Source organism: Eleutherodactylus coqui, chromosome 6 (genome assembly GCF_035609145.1).
Source record: "Eleutherodactylus coqui strain aEleCoq1 chromosome 6, aEleCoq1.hap1, whole genome shotgun sequence".
NCBI classification, from domain to species: domain Eukaryota; kingdom Metazoa; phylum Chordata; class Amphibia; order Anura; family Eleutherodactylidae; genus Eleutherodactylus; species Eleutherodactylus coqui.
The window spans coordinates 152,571,835-152,598,413 of NC_089842.1; the positions used below are offsets into that span (position 1 = coordinate 152,571,835).

General features: G+C 44.7%; 1 protein-coding gene across 1 annotated transcript in view; it reads left to right on the forward strand.

Moving 5' to 3' along the window:
* ERO1A (endoplasmic reticulum oxidoreductase 1 alpha) overlaps positions 1-26,579 on the forward strand; it is a 51,555-nt gene that overhangs the window by 19,592 nt on the left and 5,384 nt on the right. Inside the window, exons 6-15 of the mRNA XM_066608010.1 lie at positions 593-669; positions 3,045-3,165; positions 9,151-9,197; positions 11,588-11,599; positions 16,143-16,169; positions 18,817-18,909; positions 20,406-20,652; positions 21,287-21,356; positions 22,136-22,222; positions 23,626-23,759. Coding sequence (XP_066464107.1) covers positions 593-669; positions 3,045-3,165; positions 9,151-9,197; positions 11,588-11,599; positions 16,143-16,169; positions 18,817-18,909; positions 20,406-20,652; positions 21,287-21,356; positions 22,136-22,222; positions 23,626-23,759 — 915 coding nt within the window. The remainder of the gene's footprint in view (positions 1-592; positions 670-3,044; positions 3,166-9,150; positions 9,198-11,587; positions 11,600-16,142; positions 16,170-18,816; positions 18,910-20,405; positions 20,653-21,286; positions 21,357-22,135; positions 22,223-23,625; positions 23,760-26,579) is intronic.

Below are 26,579 nucleotides of genomic sequence, written 5' to 3' on the forward strand. Positions count from 1 at the left end.
GTGAACTGGACCTTCTTGAATTGCTAATCTGTTATATTAAAAAAAAAATATATCTTTTGGACATCGAGAGAGAATTCTCAGCACATGTAAAGGTGTTGTCTACAACTTGACCATTGATGACCTTACTTCAGAGAAGGTCATCAATAGTTGACCGGCAGGGGTCTGCTGTTCAGAATTCCCACCAATCAGCTGTTTGTCAGACCCACTGTCAGTGTGGACGGAGCCAGAAGCAGATCACGCCATCCATACTGCAGCGTCCTGGGTTGGTTTTGCATGCACACCTGCCATTGAATTCGATGCAATACTAACCAGGTAGTTGTAGTGTTGACAGAGCTGTCTGCTTCTGGGTCTATCCGTGATGAAAGTGCGCCTGATTTCAACTGATCGACGAGGGACCCCACTAAGCAACTATTGGTGACCTATCCTGAGGATCGTTCATCAGTAGTAAAGTCCTGAACAGCCACTTTAAAATATCCTAATGGCGCCCCTCTTCCCCAACTCACTTCTGATTCCCAGTATATGATGTACATGTTCAGTAGATATAACCTTCATGTCAGTAGTATGAAATGATCACTTCTGTTTCTTCTTGTAGTGAAGCTGCTCAAGAAGCTTTCTTTCAATGGAACCAACATGACGATTCCACAGATGATAACTTCTGTGAGCATGATGGTATGTAACTGCATAATAATATTGAAAGGCTTAAAGGGGTTATCCAGAAAATTAAAGGGAACCGGTCACCAGTTTGGGGATGGTGACACAAATCATAGGTAGGGAACAATATATGAGGGCGTGTAAAAAAGCTAAACTAAGTCTGTAATGTCCAGATACCTTTTTGTAAATGCGAGGTTTAATCAGAATTCAGTACCATACAATGTGGGAAGAAGTGGTCTCTGTTGCCTGCCATGTCTTCCAGTCCCGGCTATTCTCTATGATTGACTGGTGATGTGAATGACTTCTAGGTCATCCATAGAACCGTCAAAATCTTGCAGCAGCGATTGCAGGTAGATGTGATTGACTCTTTTGCACATGTGCCAGTCCATGGTTGCATGGTGCATGTGCGAGATTTTGATGGGACTGGATGACTTGGGTGACATGGATGAAGTCTCCCATCAGTCACACAGAGAATCGGCTGGAGATTGGAGAACACAGTGGGGGTAGCAGAGACAGTTTGCACCTGTCTACCGGACTGTTAGAAATTCATTACCTTACAGCACGAGAAGGACTTTTTCAAGGTATCTCAACATTACGTAAAAAAGACTTTGCCACACACTAATTTATTGCTCCCCTAAATGTCATTGATGTCACCGGACCCAAGCTCATGATGAGGTCTCTTTTTAAAGGATTTGTGTCATTATTAAAAAAAAAAAAAAAAAAAACCCCACAGCTAGGCATGGGATTAAACAGAGCATACTCGTCAGTCTTCAGTCCCCTGGTACACAGCTGAGCGGCTCTTGCAATCTTCTCTCCAGCACATGGGGTGGACATCCACTAGAAGTCAGATGACTGCTGTGGCCAGTCGGACTCACATCCTGGGAGCCATGATGGCAGGAGTTCAGGACGGCCACTCTGCGGCCCCTGAATGACTACAGGGGTTATCTGACTTCTGGCAGATGTCTATTGTGGGGAAAGGGACGCTGGAGCTGCTCAGCTGTGTACGGAGTAACTGAAGACAGACGAATGATTTCTGCTTGTTTGTATTGTTTTATTCCTTGTCCAGTCACTAAAAATATAAATATTTTTTATTTTTTAAAATTTATTTTATTAATAATGATACAGCCACTTTAAAGTATGCCTGACTTTTCCAGTAACTTTGCACTTTTGTATACCTGAGGGATAATACTATTTCTGACAATTATACAACTTGTATCCTGGATTTATGATCAGTTTTACCCTCTGCAGGCTGCATCTCTAATATTCAGTTTTCTCCTGGCTAGAGGGTGGAAATTTTCTGTTATGTCTCCCCCTATGCCGCTCATAGAGAAAATTGCATATTCTGCTCTCAAACTCCAGGAGGATACTAGAGAAGTACTGAGCAGTGTATGTTATTTCAATAGCTGTAATTCACTTACTACTAGCTGCAGCTGTGTCTGTAAAGCTCTATCCCTCTGCAGAAGCTTTTTCCTTGCCCTGTTCTCTTCGTAGACTTTTATGGGTAGCATGCGAACACTGTCCACTTCCTGTTATCTATGTTACTAGAGGCATACATCACATAACAGACAGGAGACCACAAAATAGAAGGGAGGGAGACCCTACTGCCCAAAACTGGGTCATTTTAGGTAAAGTGCTTTGCACTTTTGATATCACATATGCTATCGCATAGATATACATTGTTGGAAAAGTTAGCAAACATTTATATGTTGTCCAGTTGCATCTCACATGAAGAATAAATAATGAAGTTCCTCAAAAATGAGCAGTGAAGAGCTCTCACGTGGGGTAGCGCACCATCTGCAGTCTGTGTTTCTGGACTGTTCTTTGTAGTGTCCTCCTGTAGCTTTGACAGTAAGAGGACAAGCATGTGTGTATCATTGCTGTCTTCTCCCTTTGCAGTTCTCCCTGCACATTCTGTCCATTCTCACTGCACAGGACGACCATATGTAGATCACCAGCAGTTGCTCTGTGTAGTGCGGCTTTTCGAGTTTTAGTACGTGCCGCTTGGCTGTTACAGACAGCTAAGCATGTGGAAGCCACTAATTACTGAATCCATCACCATCCACCAGTTGCTTCCAGCGGCAGGACGACCCATGCATGATTTTTAAATGGCCTGTCTTACCATAGCAGCTAGGGTGCAAAAGGAAACTGCGGAGGCTAGTTAATGCACATCTATTGATTACTGGTGGTTTGCACGGAGGTAGGAACTTAGTAATGACCCTTTTGAAAGGATAGATCTTCTGTAACATGATCTTAAAATTTTCCCATAGGTGAAAAATTTGGGCACCAACATTTTTCGTTTCAAAGTAATGCATATAATAAGATGCAGTAAAGTTGATGGATGGCGCTCGCCAGCATAAAGTGACGCATTGTCCCTATCTCTTATCTGTTTTCAGATGAGGAGTCGCCGGATGCAGAGTACGTGGACTTGCTCATTAATCCTGAACGTTACACCGGTTACAAGGGCCCCGACGCCTGGAAGGTCTGGAACAGTATTTACGAGGAAAACTGTTTCAAGTATGTGACGACTATTTAAGACTAAATTAGAGATGGGAGTATATGGTTGTATGCAGTGTGTGACCGGGACTATATGGGCAAGAAGGGTAAAGGTCATCTCCATAGGTAGACTATCTGTACCAGCTATGTTGGGCTGACATGGCAAAAGTGTGACTACTAAACATGTGTTGGTGTCTAGATTGGGCACAATTGTAACAAATTCTCACCTGTGAGAAATATGAGGCCTGTGGATGTTTTCTGGCTTTGGATGTAAACAAGGATGTTTCAAGTCACCGACAGCAAATGAATCAACAATGCTGGCTATTTGCTTTAAGGGCCTATTCACATGGGTGTATTTTCTGTCTGTATTCGGTTTTTTTAGACCGACCACACAATACAGACAGCACACTGGACTCATTGAATTAAATTGGTGTATTCAGACATGAAATTTTTATGTGGACTATATTGCTTTCATTGACCAAAATCTTCCATTAAAGGCTATGGGCACATAAAAAATACAGCTAACACACCTCATCATGTGTTTATTCTGTTTTGTTGTGTTTCTCCTTTTTTTTTTTCTCTCCTTTTCTGCAGCCCGTTTTTATGTGGGTTGTGACAAAACTGCCATCCCCCCTTTTTTTTTTTCTCTGATAACACACAGATACATTCATTTTTAACATCAATGTTGCAACGCACATACACATGCAGTGAAAAAGGTGTGGGGTTTTTTTTTTGTTTTTTTTTTTTGGGAGAATGAGCCCTAAAGAAAATCTGTCAGACTGATCTCTTGAAATTGGGCCATCTATCTGATACTCTAATCCTATGGTAGCTGGTACAATATCTCCTGAGTTCCTCAACTATCCCCCTTCCCAATAACTAAGTGCAAACTGCATGTGACAGTGTTTTTCTTGACTAGTTGGCTAGGAGGGATCACATGACTAGCGTCGCACCATCCTGTTGGAGTTGTGATCCATCTTGGTTAATCTGTTAGAGATCCTCTTTTTGGGGTCCATGCAATCAGCATTGATGTATACAAGAGCTCTGGATGACTTCAGAGTCTCTACTATTTCATATTTAGCCTCGGGGGCACTCTGTGTGGTGCCATTTTAAGAGAAATTATACCTCATGTAGCCCTTAGGGTAAGGGGTAGAACATTGGTGATTCCGAATATAAAACTAAAGACCAGCCCCAATGGGTGCTGCTATACAGATCTGTACAATACGCTGGGTGATTTTTGAAGCCCCTTCAATTCAGGGTTCTTGGGACCATACTGTAGGTGCCTAGTTTCCATAGGGTGATGGTTTCTCTACCCTAAAAAGAACTGACTCTACATTAGTTTAGTTTATATATATTTTTTTTAATATTTCAGCCTTTATATATCTGAATTTTCATTGTTGACCCGTTTAGGACCACTTGCTGCGTGTTCCTGTGCTTTCGAACTGTGCCTTTTGTAAATTTATGGTATGGGATTAAGGCTCCTGCAATTTAGCAAGAGCAGGTTGGTGCCATAGTTGCCTCATTGACCAGAGATGATCTGTGTTACATATGAAAATGACTGACTGAAACAAACTAGTGTTCCGAACACTCTGGTCCCTAAGTGGTTAAATATGAGCACATTTAATGTTGGCCTTTCTAAGTTTGCCTAGTGTGTGCTCTGCTTGGTAACTCTTGTTTGCTTAATGAAATAAACATAAAACTGCATAAAAGGGGCATCCATCCAAATCAAATAAAGTAACAAACTCTCAATCAACAGGAAGGGCAAAAATAAAGACCCTTTCTTTCCTATTGACATATTTGTTGTATGGAAATCTCATGATCCATGTCCATATAATTCGGTCTATGCCTGTGGACTGCAGCCGTCCTACTACAAAAAGTTTGCGAACCTCCCCTTCAATAAAGCCTCTTGCTGAGGCTAGGTAACTTCACCATGAAGTACTGCAGCCGCATCTGGTCACATTCTCATTTTGAGTTGAGTTACTTTGTAAATCCTTGACTTTATCTTGAACTAACTTTCGACCTGAAACTTTTCCTTCACCATTTACACCCACAGTAATAGTAAATGTTCCTCTAGTCCCTACACATGGCCATATACTTTAGATGAATGTTGGCTAAACCCTTCCCCCTATATCCCCCCCCCCCCCCCCCCATGGTAGGTATTTAAAGGAAGGAAAGATCGGGCAGTTGGATTTCAACATGTATGATACTTTTGTTCAAGTGGTGAGATGGCAAGTAGCTGTGGTTTGGCTGCATGAGGCCAGCTAGACTGTCGTCAGCCTTAATATTGTACTTCTATGTCTTCGATCTCTTTAATCTCCTTTTGAGGGAGATACGCCAGTATTATATAGTTGGCTCACACCCTGATGCTATATGCTTAGATGAATCTCGTTGGGACTCTATAGGGATTTTGTTGTGACAGGCATGGGGTCATCCTTGTTGAGATGGGTACCTTGTGGCGGATGGCTAGGGTCCTTGCAGGTGGATTTATAGAGCTTATTCGGGGGAGTGAAGGGTCCCTTTATGTTGTGTGGAAGCCAGTGTCCTTCTGGGACCATTGATACTGAGACCATCAATGATTGCTAGAACGACGGTACTGTGGAGGTAGTTTTATGGTAGATATTGGTAGGAAATGCCAGTAATGTTCGATCAACAGGATCCAGCTACAATAATGCCCACCACTGGCTATAAACAAGTGGCAGAGGTGTTGGTACAGCATCATGCCACATGGTTGGTCCATTATAGTGAATATCCTTGGAAAATGCTACTAATCTCTATTCCTAAAGCTGGACTTTAATGTGGTTATTGCTTCTGTTCTTGGATATGGTAGTGTTAGGGTAATGCTCTCGGTCTGCAGAACATCTCTGGCAGATATACTGTGCGTTTCATAGCATTCACAAGATTACTATATTTAAACTAGAAGTATATAGAAACCTTTTTAGAAATGCAGAAGTTGCTAGTTTCAGCGGACTTCCTAAGTTGGTTGGGGCATAGTTACACAATGCTGGCTGCCCCTCGAGTGGCTTGGATGAGGCTACTGCAGCCAATAGGACTTCACCTGTTACTTCCATATACACTATATCACAGGAAGCTCAAGCTCTGCAACATCTGGCAGAAATGGAGTTCTGTCTGCCGTTATGTAACTGCTTACGATAAAGATGTAGCAACCATTCCGAACAGGACTACGGCTCACCGGGGGTTTCCTCTGGATGAAAAGTTGTCTTGATATTCATCAGCAGAGCCAGAACTTTCCTGCTGCCAAGTGCCAGATAACCAGACTGCTAATGTATGTAGTTTACCACTGAGTTCCCTGCCATGCTCTACCATTCTGCTGTAATGCAGGCCCATAAGATTGGCACACATGGCTTTGCTCTGGGCTTCATGGTGCCAGGAGCTGCCAGAGAGTGGCAGCGGAACTGCCATTAGTACAATTCAGTGTTGGGAGGGCAAGGGGGGCTGAAAGATGCCTTGTGAGCAACTTTAAAAAATCCGCCTGAGCCCTAGGCTAATGTTCTTAGTTCTTATCTGAGCCAATGGCTACCATAGCAGAATAAGTATACTACTGCAATTTCCGTTGCTGATACAGAATAGCCATTATGTGGCTTCTAATTAACCTGATAAAAGGAGTTGTATAGATAACACGGCTGGCTTTCTAGCTACTGTTTTCAGCGTTTAAGACTTAACTCATTGATTTGCTATTTGCTATATTACGTAACTTCTCAGTATATTACTTAACGAACGGTCATCTTTTACCATCTGCCAAAATGTGGAAGGATGAGGGATGATGGCACTAGGGCTCCCTCACACAGGCGTATGTGTTTTGTGTATTATCTGTGTATTTTCATGCAGCAAACGGTACGAAGTTAGACAGCAGCCCTCCGCAATACCCCAATTCAAGCAGTGGGGTGGGGGGTGGGGGGACACAACACACACTAGGGCTAGAATGCATGCTCCCTGCAGGATGTGGACTCTTCATCCCTATAGGACCAGACCAACCTTTACAGACGGGGCAGCATACAGGGTGCAAACGGAAGTCCTCAAAGCGTTTTCTTGACCAGGACATATGGCTTTATTTCAATCCATATACCAGACGACTTTTCCACTGCTGCCTGTGGTCTTCATTTCGACACGCATGATAGACGCAGTAAATGCGCATGTATTTGCTGCATATGTTAAGTCCCCATAGCCTATATTGGTGCATTTTCTGCATCTATATGGGACATGCTGCATGTTTTTTTTTTTTTTCCGTCCCCCCCCCCCCCCCACATGTGTCAATAAAAAGCAAGTGTGAGTGGCCCAATACAAATCGATCAGCTTTTCGCACCTCGTAATATGCAGGCGATATTTGTCCCTGTGATTGAGCTCTTATTGGTGTTTTCAGACACACAGCATGTTTAGGAAGTGTGTTTTTTTGTTTTTTTTTAACCGTGACTTTATTGTCTAGACCACATGTGGCAGAAAAGCCAGTGCTTTTATTCTTTTTAAATGGTACACAAGTGTTGGATCTATAGCTTGCTCAAATTGCAAGGAAAAGGCTTGTTAGCCTCTTGGTCGTTCACAAACCCGTGGTGACCCTAAAGACGAGCACCCTCTGTGTTTTATGGCGACAGCTGGCACGTAGCGGGTGAGCCGCAGGGCTGTGCAGGGGCATGGGTCCGCATCTCACTGCGAGAATTCTCACAGCGGGAACTGACCCAGCCGTCTGCAGGCGGCCTAAGGCCTGTTTCACGTGTGTATGCAGATTTGAACATGTTTTTGTGTATCGCATGTTCGCGTGTGTAACGGCACTTTTTGTATTGTATTTTTGCGCGCGCAGAAAATCGCACACTGATGCTCTCAGCTATTGAAATGGCCAATCAGTTTAATGAGATCAAGATGTGTTCTTTTTCTGCACATTTGCGCATGGGGGGGGGGGGGGGGGGAGAGCATGACGCAAGTGGGCGCGCAGAATACACACTTGTGCAGGAACCCATCAATAGAACCCATCTTCTGCGTACTGTGTGCAAATTTTTCAGGCGCAAATACGCTCATGTGACTCAGGCCTGAGCGTACGTTCACATGTAACTGAATGGATGCAGATTTTATTTTGCAGAGGGAAATCCACCTCACTGGTGTGCATCTGCAAACATCAGTTTATTGTAAAAAAAATATTTTTTTATTAAATGCGATGTTTAGGATACAAAAACCACCTGAAAGTTTTTGTAAAGGAAGCGGAATAGTAATGTCATATGTTAGAGATTGTTTTGCAGATCTATTGCAAAATCTGTTCCCTGGGGATTTTGCTGTGGCTTTTACCCCTCATTTGTAGAAGGGAAAACCGTTCTGAAAATCTGCAGCATAATAATTGGCAGGCTGTGGATTTATAATCTGCATCACCCATCCATTTCCCTCTTCTGCAGCGTGCGGTGACACTTCTGGAGGTCTCATCCCTGCTTGCCTGTACTGTAAATGTTGTACTGCGGAGGATCCTCCGCATCTCCGTGACGTGTGACTATCCCCGTAGGACGTGTTCTGTCAGGCAGGTCCCCTGTGGGGTTTCCGTGCTCCAAATCAACAGCGTTTATAATGGCAGCGCAGTGCATGAGGTTTAACAGATCTCATCTGTATGCCGTACAGACCCTAAATCCACAGGATGCCCATTAACGCTGTGGATTTTCATTGCAGATTGCATCCTTCAATATGCAAAGAGTGAAATCGATGACAGACTGCAGCATTTGGTCTGGTTCTTGTGCTGCAAATTTCTAGCAGATACTTCATATTTTCTGCAACTGACCTGCCTTGTAAAGGCCTGCCAAAACAGTCAGTCCTCCTGCCCTTGCATCACCTACCCCGACCATGCCTGTAGTAATGCACTATAGGTGTGCGTCCAGAATGTGTGCTTTTATGATTTTTATGGGAGTAGAGATTAAAACCATGTCAATGATGATTCAAATGTCAGCAAATATGATATTACCTGCCACTAAATGACAGATTTATTCAACATGTCTGATATTTTTATTTTACTTTTTGCAGGCCGAAAGCAGTAAAGCGGCCATTGAATCCTCTGGCATCTGGACGAGGTAAATATGGGATCACTCTCAATAGGCCTCTGGCCTAATCACTGTTCTAAGAAACCCTGTAAGTGTTGCCAATAGCAACCAATCGGATTCAAGCTTTCAGGTTTTTCAAAGCAGGTTTTAAAATGTAAACCGTGATCTGATTGGTCGGTATGGAAACGCTAACCACTCTTAGAATAGCTGCTTGTACCTGAGGCCTTATATATTGTATGATGTTATAAGAGGATGGAGACTTCATGGCTGACAGATTACCTATCTAGGCACAGGCCAGGATAAGTTTTCCTATTTAAATTAATACAATCCCATTAAAGCGACCCTCTGGTTTTGGTACAAAATTTCTCTACAATCAGCCACTACTGGTCACATGATTAGTTCTCACATGCATTGGTAGTCTAAGGCCTCATGTCCACTGGGAAATGTTTATTTAAAATCCGCAGTGTTTCTCCCGCACGCGGATCCGCGCCCCATAGGGATGCATTAGACACCCGCAGGTAGTTAAATACCTGCGGATGTCATTTTTCCCGTCATGCGTGGATCCGCGTGCGGGAAAATAAATGGACATGCTCCATTTTCGTGCGAGTCTCCGGCACGGACGGCTCCCGCAGGCTTCTATTAAAGCCTATGGAAGCCATCCGGATCAGCGGGAGACCTAAAATAAGAATAAACTCACCTGCTGCGGGCCGTGCGTGTCTTCCCTTCTTCGCGGCTGGATCTTCTTTCTTCGGCCTGGCGATGCGTGCGGCACGCAGCCGGCGTGCTGGGCACATCCGCCGGGCCCAAGAAAGAAGATCCGGCCTGCGAAGAAGGGAAGACACGCACGGCCCGCAGCAGGTGAGGTTATTCTAATTTCCGTCCTCATGTCCGCGGGGCAGGAGGGACACGCTGCGGATTCTCCATGGAGAACCCGTAGCGGGCCTGATGTTCCCCGTGGACATGAGGCCTTAGAGCAGCTTTACATGGTGTAAATGCAACTGCGCACATCTTAGTTCAACTTTTTTGTTCTGCGAATAAGGCTTTTTTTGCACACGTGTTGGCGTATCTTACTGTCCATCTTCTGCCTGCACGGCATGTTCATTTGTGCATGGCCAACTATATACGGATTGACATGGCTAATTAGTTGCAGATGTGTTCTTTTTCCAGTGGTATTACGCAGTGCTCTAAACATCTCGTAGCGTATTGCAGAGGAAAGAGTTGCACAAGCAGCACCCATATATTGCCCACAGGGCGGGATCCAGCAGTGCAAAACCACAAAAAGGGAACCTGGACTAGAGTTCCAAGATAACCCATAAGAGACACTTAGTCTGCGGCAGCACAACAGTGCAGAAGAAAAGTGAAAAACTTTATTCCTCCATTTCAGAGCATGGCTGCAACGTTTCAACCAGTATACCACCGATGCTGGTCAAAGACTGGTGGTATACTGGTAGAACCATTGCAGCAATGCTCTGAAAAGAAGGAATAAGAGTTTTGTTTTTTCTTTTTCTACTGCATCGTTGTGCTGCCGCAGACTGTGTGTGTTGTTGCGTATTGCAAGTGCATTTGCGTAGCCCTACTGACTTCTATAGGGACCTTTTGACATGCAAATGCTCAGAAAGATAAAGGCATGCTCTAATTTTTTTTTTTTTTTTTTTTTGCGCGTCCGAAAAATATGTGCACGTTAATGAATCCATTGAAATATCAATGGGTTCTATTTGCTGCTTATTGCACGCATGGATATGTCTGTGTGAAGCTGTCCTAACATTACTAATGTATTGGGAGATTATGTAGTCTGAAGATTGCGTCGGCCATGTTGAATGACTGAAAACAAGACATAATATACTCCCTCCTCCTCCCGTTTCTGGACAGTTCTGTCCAGAAACCGGAGGGTAGCTTTAATAGAATTGTCACGTTATATGAAGTTATTGTTCTATGTCTTTTTCTGGGGAAGATGGGAGGGAATCTGTATGACTGTAATTACTGTTTGTGAAAGGCTAGTCACCTAATTGTCGCACTGTTTTTTTTTTTTTTTTTTCCTTCCTCTGGACTAACGAGGGGGAGATTAAAACGGGCTAAACTAGATAGACATTGCCTTCATTCAGCCTAACATACTGTTACCTAGAGTCCTACATAGTCATTTTGTCTGGACATGGAAATGTACCACTGCGTAGCTGAGAAAATAGGGTGACTGCTCCAGCGGCAGCCAATCTGGTCATACGGGTGCAGACGTCACTAATCATATATTATAACGTTTTCTGGATAGACACCCAGTATGGTGTGAGGCAAGAAGCTCTTGGGTGATGGCCATTGTTTTAGGAGATGTCTGTTATGCAGCGACCAGTAGAATGATACTTGCTTGTAACCTCTTATTATGTGGCACTATTTGATTTAGTTGTGTTTCTTTTTTTTTTGTCTTTCAGGTGAAAATGACGGTAAGGAGAATATAATCATTTTCATACTGAACGTACTTTCCAGAGGCATCTGCTAAGATCTGAGCAGAGGTCTGTTTGAACTGGCCCACCATCCCTTAATCTGGAATGTTGCGTGACAAGGAACAGAAGACTGAGCAGAAATAGGACTCCCCTAAATAAACTCCAAGGAATAGTAGGAAAAGTAGTCACGGCTTTCTTCCTACCGGGCGTCTAATTGTATCTGGAAGTAATATTTTGAAACATTGTGTTCCATTATGAACCTGGTAGATTGATACTTGTTGATCACGTGACGCATTCACTTTTGAAATCCAACGAATTCAGCATAAACTGTGTGCACTTGGATTACTTGACCTTTTTTAATGTGTGCGAAGTCCTGAGTAATGCATTAACCCCTTAGTGACCGCCAATATGCCATTTTATGGCTGTCACTAATGGGCTTTAAACCTGCACAAACATCTTTTTAAGGCTATGCTTGGCTGACAACTGCCAGAGGCTCCTGTTCTAACCACCAGTAGCAGAGGAACCTTAGATCCTGGCAGTTTAACTCCTTAAATGCCACAATTAATGGTAACTGCAGCATGTAAGCAGATGATGGAGGGAGGGTGGGAGAGTCTCTGTCAGCTGTTGGCACCCCACAGTTAGATTGTAAGGTACCAGTGGGTTCCCATGACAGCCATAGGCCTGGCAAAGGCCTCCATGTCTGCTATGTAACTCGGCCTACTAAACCTCGCCTCCGGCAGAGTTTAACCCCTTCAGTGGTTGGTTTAGGTAGTCTTCTTCAGCACACTTCAACAGATTTTTTTTTTTTTTTAGGAAATGTTCCTTCCAGGCGTGCCACTAAAGGGGTTAATAGGGTGCAGTTATAGTCTTGGTAATACCAATTATGTGCTGTTTTTTTTTACTAAGTTTGTGATGACCCAAACAATAAAAATGTTATCTCTTTATTTAAAATAATTCAAAAAAGTAATGTCAGAATTGCCTTTTTTTTGGTGGTCTCCTAAAAAACACAATAAAAAGCAATCCTAAAGTCACATGTAGCTCAAACTGGTACCAATAATAACTGTAAGGCCTCATGTCCACTAGCAAAATAGAATTAGCAAATCTGCGTGTTTTTGCGGGTGAGATCTGCAGTCAGATTTGCCCATAGGGAATCATTGGCTATCCGCGGTCAATTAAACTGAATTTAACACCCGCGGATCTGATTTAATTTGATTTGCAGATTTCACGGGCGGAGAAGAAAATGCAGCATGCTCCATTTTACTGCTGATCACACGCGCATGGGCTCCATGCAACTCATTGCTTATGATTTCCCCCAAGCAATAAAAAATCTAATTAATGGTTACCCGCAGTGCATCTACAGCAGAAATCTTTGCTGATCGTATTTTTCTAGTGGACATGAGGCCTAACTTCCTGCAAAAAAAAACAAAAAACAAGACCTCACATATCTCCATTGCCTGCAAAATGATGATATGGGTCTTACGATGCATTGATGCAGATTCAATTGCTCTTTAAAAAAGTATTCTTGAGGTGCTAAAGGAGTGGAAACTTTAAAAAAAAAAAAAAACAATAATCTTTTTGATCCTTGTAAGAAAACTGTTATTTTTACTAAATGATGAAAAAATATATATATACGTCATACAATACATTATATGTGCTGTGGTGCTGTTAAAAAAATACAACTTGTTCCACAAAAAAAGCAAGTCCTCATACGGCTATGTGAACAAGTTATGGCTCTTGTAATGCGACTATGTAAATCGCTTGGACCTTAAGACGCAAAATAGTTTGTCGTTTTGTGGCACATTAACCCCTTAGTGACCATATTGCCCATGAGACTTATTGTTTTATATCACTTTACTATATGAAGTTGGAGGACACAAAACTGTACCATCAGCATGATTTACTGCGTTGATTGCAAGCTCTAGAACAGGGGTGTCAAACTCATTTTCACTGAGGGCCACATCGGGCTTATGGTGACCTTCAAAGGGCCGATTGTAAGACAGTATAGTAATGGCCTGTTCACACAAGCGTATTTGCGTACATAATATGCAGTGAATAGAAGCCATTGATTTCAGTGAGTTCAGTCACATGATGTACATTTTCACACAGCATGACCTATTTTGTTGCGTACTACGCACCCCAATAGGCCATTGAAGTGAATGGGCCGCGCAAATATGTGGTGAATGCGCAGGAAACCTGTGTATTCACTGCATATTTGGGCACCATCTCAGTGGGCCCATCTGCGTTCTTTTTTCCGTGCCCAAATATGCAGGCATTAGCAATTTTTGATTGCGCAAATACACAGCGTATTTGTGCTACCGAAATACCCATGTGAACAAGCCCTAATAGTGACCCCCCCAGCAGCCACCATTATCCCCCCCCCCCTCAGCAGCCACCATTATCCCCCCCCCCCTCAGCAGCCACCATTATCCCCCCCCCCTCAGCAGCCACCATTAACCCCCCCCCCCAGCCACCATTAACCCCCCCCCTCTCAGCAGCCACCATTAACCCCCCCTCAGCCACCATTAACCCCCCCCCTCAGCCACCATTTACCCCCCTCCTCCAGCAGCCACCATTAACCCCCCCCTGTAGCTACCATTAACCCCCCCTCTCAGCAGCCACCATTAACCCCCCCCTCTCAGCAGCCACCATTAACCCCCCCCCTCTCAGCAGCCACCATTAACCCCCCCTTAGCAGCCACCATTAACCCCCCCCCTTTCAGCAGCCACCATTAACCCCCCCCCCTTTCAGCAGCCACCATTACCCCCCCCCTTTCAGCAGCCACCATTACCCCCCCCCTTTCAGCAGCCACCATTAACCCCCCCCCTTTCAGCAGCCACCATTAACCCCCCCCTTTCAGCAGCCACCATTAACCCCCCCCCTTTCAGCAGCCACCATTAACCCCCCCCCTTTCAGCAGCCACCATTAACCCCCCCCTTTCAGCAGCCACCATTAACCCCCCCCTTTCAGCAGCCACCATTAACCCCCCCCCTTTCAGCAGCCACCATTAACCCCCCCCCTTTCAGCAGCCACCATTAACCCCCCCCTTTCAGCAGCCACCATTAACCCCCCCCTTTCAGCAGCCACCATTAACCCCCCCCTTTCAGCAGCCACCATTAACCCCCCCCTTTCAGCAGCCACCATTAACCCCCCCTCTCAGCAGCCACCATTAACTCCCCCTCTCAGCAGCCACCATTAACTCCCCCTCTCAGCAGCCACCATTAACTCCCCCTCTCAGCAGCCACCATTAACTCCCCCTCTCAGCAGCCACCATTAACTCCCCCTCTCAGCAGCCACCATTAACTCCCCCTCTCAGCAGCCACCATTAACTCCCCCTCTCAGCAGCCACCATTAACCCCCCCCCCTCTCAGCAGCCACCATTAACCCCCCCCCTCTCAGCAGCCACCATTAACCCCCCCCCCTCTCAGCAGCCACCATTAACCCCCCCCCTCTCAGCAGCCACCATTAACCCCCCCCCCTCTCAGCAGCCACCATTAACCCCCCCCCTCTCAGCAGCCACCATTAACCCCCCCCTCTCAGCAGCCACCATTAACCCCCCCCCTCTCAGCAGCCACCATTAACCCCCCCCTCTCAGCAGCCACCATTAACCCCCCCCCTCTCAGCAGCCACCATTAACCCCCCCCCCTCTCAGCAGCCACCATTAACCCCCCCCCTCTCAGCAGCCACCATTAACCCCCCCCCCCTCTCAGCAGCCACCATTAACCCCCCCCCCTCTCAGCAGCCACCATTAACCCCCCCCCCCTCAGCAGTCACCATTAACCCCCCCCTCTCAGCAGTCACCATTAACCCCCCCCTCTCAGCAGTCACCATTAACCCCCCCCTCTCAGCAGTCACCATTAACCCCCCCCTCTCAGCAGTCACCATTAACCCCCCCCTCTCAGCAGTCACCATTAACCCCCCCCCCCTCTCAGCAGCCACCATTAACCCCCCCCCCCCTCTCAGCAGTCACCATTAACCCCCCCCTCTCAGCAGCCACCATTAACCCCCCCCCCTCTCAGCAGTCACCATTAACCCCCCCCTCTCAGCAGTCACCATTAACCCCCCCCTCTCAGCAGTCACCATTACCCCCCCCCAGCAGCAACCATTAATACCATTAATCCCCCCTAAACCACATACTTACCTCCTCCTTGCTGTCTGCGCTGCTTCCCCTCCGCTCACATATTAACATTTTCCACATCACTTCTGCTTATTCAGCAGTTCCAGCAGCCTGATTGGTTGTTTGGGTTGGCTGATTCACCAAGCAACCAATCAGGTTGCTGGAATTGCTGAATAGGGCAGAAGTGTTGTGAAAAATGTTAATATGCCAGCGGGGAGCTGCAGCACTCCAGCTGGTAATAGCTTAGTGGTGAGCAGCGTCGGCACGCCGCGGGCCACATGAAACGAGGCAGCGGGCCGGATTCGGCCCGCGGGCCTTGTGTTTGACACATGTGCTCTAGAAGGATTAATAAGCATATGTTGTTGGAGTACCTGATTATAGCCCGGTTACTAGTTTATCTATATAACCGATTCTTCTGGTATTTTGCAGAGACCATGTTCTACAGCTGGTTGGAAGGTAGGTCCTCTAAATTTTGCTACAGTTAATATACTGTAATTGAAGCTTATGAATTCAAAGTGTTTTTTTTAAAGAATTTAACATGATTTGTGCACCATTGGGATAAAGTATGTATAGGCTATTGGTGGGGGTCCAAAATCTGGTATTCACATCCTTCAGTGGAAAATATGAGCAGCAGCTGTATTGCTGCAGGCTTGGCTCCATTGGCTTGAATGCTATAGTAAATACAGGTAGACTGACAGACCGATGAAGGAAAGTTTAACTTGTGGGCGATCACTTTCTGTGATGTAAGCCATTAAATAATTGTTTTCTTTTATATTAACACCACAAACCCATTGTAAAGCAATTGGAAGGATAAACAAACTGTGGCTCAGAAAGTTGTCAAAAAGCATTAAACCTCAAGATAACTAAACCTACTACTGTAGTAGTTTATGTTAAGGTACCTTTACATGGGGTGATTAACACGCGAATTCTCTCTGAAAACTGAATTTTAAGTGATAATTGCCCTGTGTATATGTGGCTGCTGATGGGGCACCTTAGCGAGAAATTGCTCACCTGTAGGAGTTGCCTGGTTTTGAACAGAACTGAAAACCGAGAGACTGTCGGGTCATGTAGACAGGAGCCACTCAGTGTTTGAGCGACTCCTTTTTACTGTGAATGGATATGGGCAGCTGGAACGATTCCTGGCCGCTCTGCCTTCATTTACATAAGCGCCCGACTGCCATCCCACAGACTACTGCCTCACTAGAATGGCCACCTCCATTCACAGTAAATAAACATTAGCTCCTATTTACACGGCCCAACGATCACTTTTTAGTTCTGCTAATAACCAAGAGACTGACAGGTGAGTGATTTCTCGCTCAGTGCCCTGTCGGCGGCTGCTTATACACAGAACGATTATCGCCCAAATTTGCTGTTTCCAGTTTTTAATTGCCCCATGTAAAGGTACCTTAAAGCACAAGAATGATAGTTGGGCAGCAGCTCGTGGTACCCTTAGGGCCCTTTTACACGGCACAAATAAATAAATCCTGTTGTTTGCATAGCGCCAACTTATTCCGCAGCGCTTTCAGGTAATTTATTTTTTACTCTGCCACTAAAGGCTCATTTACATGGAGCTAAAAGACGATCGTTTTAGCGATAATCATTGTATCTAAATGGGCGCCCACTGGGCGCTTTTCGTGCACTGCTAGCTGATCATTAAATTCAGGTCAACCTAAAAATCGAAAAATCGTCCTTCAGCCTTATCAGCAGTTCTCCACGGGGAGTGCTGATAGCATTGTTTCCCGCTGGAGAACAAAGGATCTGAGCACAGATAAGAGCCTTCGGACTATTAGCTGCTTTCAGCTAAGGCTTCATTTGCACACTTAATTGCTCTTGAGTAGCTACGTAATATTTTATGTAAAATGATCGCTCAAAGCTGTCACTCACTGTCCTTTGAGCGATCATCGGGCCGTGTAAATGGGCCTTAGGGTGCATTCACACGTACGTATATCGGCTCGGTTTTCACGCCAAGCCGATATACGCCGTCCTCGTGTGCAGGGGGGGGGGAGGATGGAAGAGCCAGGAGCAGGAACTGAGCTCCCGCCCCCTCTCTGCCTCCTCTCCGCCCCTCTGCACTATTTGCAATGAGGGACAGGGCGGGACTAATTCGCATAATTTAGCCCCGCCTTTCATCGCAAATAGTGCAGAGGGGTGGAGAGGAGGCAGAGAGGGGGCGGGAGCTCAGTTCCTGCTCCTGGCTCTTCCATTCCCCCCCCCCCCCCCCCATTGCAGATGAGGACGACTTATATCGGCTCGGCGTGAAAACCGAGCCGTTATACGTTCGTGTGAATCCACCCTTAAGCTGGGTGCTCATTTTACCGACCTCGGAAGGATGGGAGGCTGAGTCAACCTTGAGCCTGCTACCTGAACCATACAGTTGTCATTCAAATAATCGTTAGATCCAGTGGTTCACATGATAATTGACAGGTGTACAACTGTGCAGCAAGCGAATAATCAGCAATAAATCTTTAGATTGCTAATTTGATCTTTCAAGCAGACCTAAAAATAATTAGCCTGCTGAAAATGCTTCATGCAAATGGGTGTTGTAACTATTTGAGTAGAAGGCAAAATGGTAGAAGGGATGACTGGAGGCGTGGTTGTGTTCAATGGAATGATCAAAACAACCTGATTCTTATTCAGTATCAATGCATGCCAAGTTTGCTCGTTCCAGTTTATCTCTCCGTGTAGTGTGGCCCTTACGTACTGCAGTGAAAGGGCTTTCTTTCTACTGACTGTTGGAGGTATTGAACGACCCCTACTATTCATACAACCAGTGCAGCCATGTCCCATAGGTAAAGAGGTTGTCTCTATCTGTTTACTGAAACGGGACCAGAGTGATGATCTTTGATTACCTGGAGAATTACACAGTGAATACTTAGTTCCCTTTTAAAAACAATGGTTGTCCACTGATTTCTGTAAATCCTCAATAGGGAGAAATGCCCAAATAACCCATTTGAGACCGCCCTTTAAACTGTATTAAAGCCCTGAGGCAGTCCTTTAGCTCCAGTTATTAATATATAATATGGATTATAGGAGTGGCTGACTTGTTTTTGTCTTAAGATGGAAAGTTTTTTTATTTTTGTTGGTTTATTTCTGTCTCCCTCAGGTCTGTGTGTTGAGAAGAGGGCTTTCTACAGGCTTATTTCAGGACTGCATGCCAGCATCAATATTCATCTCAGTGCAAGATATTTGCTGCAAGGTAAAGATGATGTACACTAGGTCTCTGTTAACCTCACACGAGTGATGCCTGCAGCGGTCACATGCTGTACATGCTGGCATCACTTTCGGCAGTGACTAGCTGCAGTGGGCACATGCTGGTATGGCACGTCATCACTACTGCAATGTAGACCATTTTCACTCTTCAGTTATTTTAACATATTCAGTTGCTAGAAGAAAAACTTTTAGCTCAGAATCACAAAGTGGACCCGGGCCCGTGACCCCTCAGTTGTACCCCTAGCTCTATAGCCACATTTTATCAGGTACTGATAACTTACTGCACATAATATTGAAAAGTCCCCTTTTAAAGATTTTACCTTTTGGGCCCAGAGTTACTTGTAATGTATATTCTGGATGAAAATCTGCTCTCCATCCAATGATATCCTGCTGAGCTTGTGCTATTATACTGGAGGCAATCTGAGCACACTGAGCTGCAGTGTAAAGCATGTGGGAGGCACAGAGCAGCTACACAAGCCTGTTGAGTGGCAGTATGTAAATTAGACTGCTACAGTCTCCATTAGGCAGTGCTGCTGAGGTTAATGGCACATTAAGCCTGGGTTCACACGGGGCGGATTCCCGTCGGAAATCTCGCGTTTTAGCCGCAGCAAAAACCGCAAGATTTCCGCTGGGAGAACCGCCGCGGAAAACCCCGCGGCGGCTTTGAAGCGGCCCGGCCGCTCGCTCTTCCGCTGCGGCCGCCGCACCCATAGAGCGGAATGCAAAAAAGAATGGACGTGCTGCATATTCTGAAACCGCGGCTGCGGCCGGACTTACCGCAGCGGATTGGCCGTCCCGTGTGGACGAGATTTCTGAGAAATCTCGTCCACATGGCTGGCTAATCCCGAGATTAGCGGCCGCGGGCGGATTTGCCGCGGCGAAATTCCACCCTGTGTGAACCCAGCCTTAGTGTTTTATTTATTTATTTTTTTATTTAAGATAGCACGAGAACTAAAAAAAATAAAAATAAACAAAATTGGCTGTACTCTAATATGTGGCCGTGTGCTGTCCATGTGGCAGGACACATGAGTTTTCTAACACCGTGACCTAGAATGTGAGAAACTCATGGCATGTACTATTCTGATGTGATTTTAGGATAAAACTTGCCCATTCAAGTTAATGAACAAAATGGAGAGCACTTGGATACAATTAATGTGCTGTCAATATTTCAAGATGCAGAAAAAAAAGAATTGGTGCATTCAGAAAATAAATAAAAAAAAAAAAATTGGCATACTGAAGTAAGAAAAACAGATACAGACTATATATGGATGGCAGATGGAAGTTTACATGTATTTAGATAAAAAAAAGTTTTTTTTTTTTTTTTTGCAGATACAACTGGGATGAGTTTTTATATGCTAGTGTACCACTAACCTAAGCTGGATTTGTTTCACAGCTAACAGTCACTCAGTTCAGGTTCTTTTGCCCACACAGTCCACTCTTAATACATTCTGTGATTGCTCTCTGTTCCATGTTTTTGCATAGACACGTGGATGGATAAAATCTGGGGCCACAATACCTCCGAATTCAAGACCCGCTTTGATGCTGGACATACCCAGAATGAAGGCCCGAGGAGGCTGAAAAACTTGTACTTTATTTATCTGATTGAACTTCGAGCAATCTCCAAGGTGTTGCCCTTCTTCGAGCGGCAGTCTTATTTTCTGTATACGGGAAACAAAACGCAAGACCTGAAAACGAAGGAACTTCTGCTTGATATCCTCCATGATGCCAAGTAAGTCCCATATCACTGCTGGCTTTACTATGCTCTATAACCATTATATAGCTTGTGCTTTTACCGCCCTCATCAGAATTCTACAGGGTATTATGTACATGAAGTGCAGTCCAGTAGTGAGGTCCAGGGAACACTGGTGTGCTTATAGGATCTTAGAATAGTAGAGTTGGAAGGGACCTCCAGGGTCATCGGGTCCAACCCCCTGCTCAGTGCAGGATTCACTAAATCATCCCAGACAGATATTTGTCCAGCCTCTGTTTGAACACTTCCATTGAAGGAGAACGCCCCACCTCCCGTGGTAACCTGTTCCACTCATAGAAAAAACTTTCTGACAATGAGGGTGATCAAATATCTAATTTGCATCTCCTCCCTTTCAGTTTCATCCCATTGCTTCTAGTCTTTCCTTGTGCAGATGAGAATAGGGCTGATCCCTCTGCACTCATTTCAGTCTTATATTTTGCAAGCTAAACCTTTCCAGATACTTGACCCGATGCTTAACTATAGCATATGTACAGGATAAGGGTCTTCATTAGGAGTGTCTTAGGTATCAGATTATTGGATTTTACTTGTATAACTACAGAATATTCCATAGCTATATATCCTGAAATTGTATAAATGACTTGATTTCTTGTAGAGATTTCCCTCTGCACTTCGATGAAAACTCACTTTTTGCTGGGGATAAGAAGCAGGCTGACAGATTAAAGGTAAACACAATGAAACCGCATTACCCGACTAAAATATAGAGAATAAGCTGAAATCTTAGTTGTTCTACTGTGCCTTTCAGCGCTGAGGTGCTTGGCTTTCTACAGCCATAGGCCTCCGTCACATTTGCCGCATGTCCGCAGCTTGCATCTGACACCTATCCGTGTGTCTGATGCACTGATGGATCACGCGTTTGCATGTGCTAATTCTCATCTGTGATACAGACAAGAATGGGACATGCAATGAGTTTTTTTTTTTTTTCCCACCCGGACCATCGATCATGTGCATAGCTCCATAGCCCAATAATGGGCACATGTGCTGTCCGTGAATTAACATAGACAGCATACGAACCCAAATTTGCTAGTGTGCCGGAGGCCATAGAATGATTTATAAATCTGGCTTGTTATACAACATTACAGCCATAACCCCACTCCTCCTCTCCTACTTCTTTGCCTGTGTGTCAGTCTTTGCTGTAATTCTGTCATTCTATTCAGGACCATGGTGTATCAGCTGGATGGCTTAACCGTTAATGGTGCTGTGATCATCAGTCAGTGATCTGCACACATGTAATAGAATTTACAGTTCTATGTTTGGATAGATGGGCAGCTGCACTGTGGAGTCTGTTCTTTATTGGTAGAAATGGCAGAATCTAAATGGTTGTCCCGGTCTTAGTTGTCCCATCTCATTCTGTAGTGTTTCATTAATGATGACTGGTAAATCCGTGGTTATTATTCATTGTATTTTCTCTGCACTTAAAGCCGTTTTATCCCTTTTCTTTCAGGAGGAATTCCGGCAGCATTTCCGAAACATCTCAAGGATAATGGATTGTGTTGGCTGCTTTAAATGTCGGCTTTGGGGGAAGCTGCAGGTGGGTGATCTGACATATGGAGCGCTCTGGTATAATTGGGTTTTTACATTTAAAGGCTATGTCTATGTTCTCAACCAAACTGGCTCAACGCTTCTGAAATTAAAAATTAACGGTGGTCTTCGAGAGAATAAAAAAAAAAAAAAATACAAAAAGAGAAAATGACAAACAAGCTTATATTCTCCTTGCTCTGTGCTCAGTCTTTATTTACAGGCTGCTGCAGCCAGTCACAGTCCTCAGATGTGCTAAGGTCTGTGATTGTGTCCCATACACAGGCTGCTGCAGTCTGTAAACATGATGTCACTGGGCTGTTCCAAGACATGTGAGTATAAGCTTGCTTGTTTTCTGTGATGGGAAAACTTTTTTTTTTTTTTTCCCCTCTTCTTCCTCCCCCTCATTTTTAAGGCCTGACAACCCCTTCTAAGCAATTTGCTACAAAGCAACTTTTTAAGGGAACCTATCGAAGGTTTAAACCTTACAAACCAACGTCAGCAAGTTATCTGGCAAGAGGATGGCTTTCTAAATGTATTATGCCCTATTAGCACATTAAACCTCTCAAAATCAACCTTTTAAACCATTCCGTGTTGTATGCAGATTAAATTGAAACTGTCTGAGTTGTTAGGCTCTTCTGTGCACGTGCTGGCGCCTTTCAGAGGGCCCTTTTACACATAACGAGTGTTGGGCAAACGATGCCTGACACTCTTTCCTCTGCTGCTCGCTTTGCACAGGAGCGAGGATCGCTCACAGCACAGCCAACAGGGAGGTGCGGCGGCTGGAGGAGAGTTCTCTCCCCCCCGCCCCTCTCCATTCACTGTAAGCAGAAGCCGTTGACACTGAACGATGTGTTCGGATTTTAAGCTGCTTAAAAGTGAACAATTGGATGATTCTCGTCCAGTCCAGTTTCAGCATGCTGTTACACGGGACGATTATCGTCTAAAACCTTGCGGGAGAACAATAATAGTCTTGTGTAAAAGGGCCATGACTTCAGAGGCAATGGCATCTATGCTGACCTATGGATGATGTAGGCATCATCTACATCACTCTGGCTGAAAGATGGATTACACGGAGGATGGCTAAAACGGTCTGGGTGTGCCCACTATACCGTTCAAGCCTAATTTGCATATGCTGCGAGATTTTAAAAAGTTCATTTCCAAATGTATGATGGGCTAATGGGATGTAGTATACAGATGCTGCCTCTGGTTTATAAATGTCAAATGCCTGTGTTTGATCTCCGTGCATGAAAAACTGATTGTAATGCATGTGCATGTCTGTGGCATCCCTATACGTTGCTGCAGGAGTTTATTCTTTTTCTTCTAGAATTGCTTGGCAATGATCGGTTAAACATAGAGCACTCTTGTTTGAAATCATTTTTTAGCTTATATTTTTTAAAATTCTCAATCTCACAGACTCAGGGATTGGGTACAGCGCTGAAAATCCTTTTTTCAGAAAACCAGATTCGGAGCATAGCAGATACCAGACCGTCATACGGGTTCCACTTGAAGCGCCAGGAAATCGTGGCCCTTCTCAATGCTTTTGGAAGGTTAGTGTGCTTTCTTTTACAAGGGGGTTTAGTACTTAACCATGTTTTATTTTTTTTCTCCTCCTTCTTTTTCCTTTAATGAAATGCTCTTCAGCCTTTCCATATATGTGTACGACTGTTCATGTAGGGAAGGTTGTTAGTCACTCATAGCTCTGCCCACTGGACTGTTCAGCTCAAAATGAGCAAAGCTTTAAATGAATAAAATACAAGTTCATATAGCTTTATGGGTCAAGATGCAGTATAAGGCTACTTGCATATGAAAGTTAATGTTATGCTTGATCTTCTTGGGCGCAACTGATTGGACAGCACGTGGACATCTCATCCATGCGTTTCCTGATGGGCTGAACACTGCAGTGAATTGTGTTATTCTCATCTGAAAATTGGACATGCTAAGATATTTTTTTCCTTAGACTATCAGTCTGTTAAAAAAAACAAACAAAAAAAAACCCTGTGTGCATTTAACCCATGCAATTTTCAGACTGATTTTTCAGTAAAATAAAAAAAATATCGGATGGAAAATGTGTCCATGTGCATGTAGCCTTACTTGTATTTAATTCATTTATATATCTGCACTTTCTGAGCTGAACAGTCCAATGGGCGGTCCTATCTGTTGACAGCTGTCCCTCTATGTACAGCCTTACACACAGCTGTCAATCACTGATAGGACCACCCATTGGACTGGTCAGCTCAGAATAAACAGATATATAAATGAATAAAGCACAAGTTCTACTGAATCTTTCCCTATACAGTCTGATCAGTTCCTCCCGCTCTATAACATGCCTGCAGCTTGTACAGAATAAGCAACCTGGCAGACTCCCTTTGAGCAAGCAAGCGAGATCCAGATCCCGATGGGGTCAAACGGTGACACATAGAGTACTGCATTCAGCCAGGGAACAGACTGAGGCACTGTGCTGATATATGAGGTATGTGAAGAACAATGGCCAATCTAACTGTGGAGTGCTGCTGACATCCTGGTACAGTGCCCTGTGCCAGGACTGCATTCCTGGTATGATGGAGCTGGGCCTGGAAGTGTAACTGCGGTGAAGCCAGCGGCAGTCTGGGGTGTAGTGTACTGGGCAGTATTACTGTAGATCGGACTCCCCTTGTCTTTTACCAGTTTGCACACACTACAGTACAGTGATACCTTGGGTTAAGAGTGTCTCAGCTTCCAAGCTTTTTGACTTGAGAGCAGGCTCTCTCCCGAATTTTTGTTCTGATTTAAGAGCAAAAACTTGGGTTAAGAGCCTTGCTCTCAAGGGGGCCACCGCTGCTGCCGGTGGCCCCATTGAAACCAATGGCCTGCGTGCAACCCCTGCAGTGGTTTTTTGGGAAGGGCTTTAAATAAAAGCCCTTCTCTGAAAATCTTCCCTAGCGGTAGTAAAAGATAGATAGATATACACACACACACTCACCTGGCTGCCGTGGCTCAGGTGTGTCTAGCCGCTGCTTTTTCTTCCTGTATCTTTAATCCCAGCCTGCTGAAAAGCTTCAGAGCAGTGCAGGGAGAACAAGTGGCGGCTAGCCGCGTCTGAGCCCCGGCAGGCAGGTGAGTATATGTTTTTTACTACAGCTAGGGATGATTTTCAGGGAAGGGCTTTTATTTAAAGCCCTTCCCTGAAATTCACTGCAGGGGTGCCGGTGTCCTATTGCTTTCAATGGGGCAACGTCATCCCCATTGAAATCAGTGGGAGAGCTTCGCGATCCAGAACGGATAAATGGCTTTTCCATTCATTTCAATGGCTTACGAGTGTTTTGGATTAAGAGCTCCGTCACGGAATGAATTAAACCCTTAACCCAAGGCACCACTGTATTTGACACAATAAAATTCGTTCTGCTGGTTGGCAATATTACATGTCACTAGTACCGTTGCTAATTGACAGACATGTAGTATTGTCGTCCAGCAGTCCCAAATTTCCTGCGTACTATATACTGTGCTGTGTACAACTGGTTAAATGGCAGTATTACTGCAGATCTGACTCCCTTTGCCAAGTATATTACACCCCACCTTCTGTACACCTGATCTCTGCTTGTCTGTAGCGTAACTGGTCATGGATCACAGCTCTGTCCTAATAGAGATGAGCTAGAAAGCAGCCGACGAGCGGGATCTGAGTAAAAGAAGCAGCGGGAAATTATCCCCTGTAGGTATTCATGCACAAAAACTTTGAGTTCATGACTGGAGGGTTAAAGGGGTTAAAATTGCAGTCTTTAGGTTATGTTCCCTCATGGTAGAAAATGGGGCGGATTGTCTATTGTGGTCAACCTGCATCAAAACCCCAACAAAAAAATTTGTCACGCTGCACCATTAGTGCGGATTTGACGTATCTGTCACGGTTTTCTATGTGAATTTTGGTGTAGATTGTTCATTGCGGACAATTTGCACTGTTTTTTGCTACGTGGGAACATACGCTTAACGTGACCATCAGGGCCTGGAGAAATAAAGATAGCTGAACTGCTTCTCTGATTAACTGATGCATACTGTAAATGGTATGCATTGGTAGGCTAAGGCTACTTGCACACGGGTGAGTCTGAAATCAGGCTGAGAAATTCGGCCCGATTATCGCTCTCACCACCGTGCGTTTTCTAGTAAATAAACTTCTCCCATCACTTCTGTGAGGTAGTGATCCTCCAGTGCGTTAGAGGATCGACCAGAGTTTCCCATTGTTTTCAATCACTGTCCCATTGGAAACAATGGGCCATGTGTCCCGAGGAACGTGAAAAACTAGGACATGCCATGCTCATGTATATAACGCCATTCAAAACCATGGAGATCATATCTGCGCACATTTTTGTGAGTCTCGCAACGCTCCAAACTAATGCGAG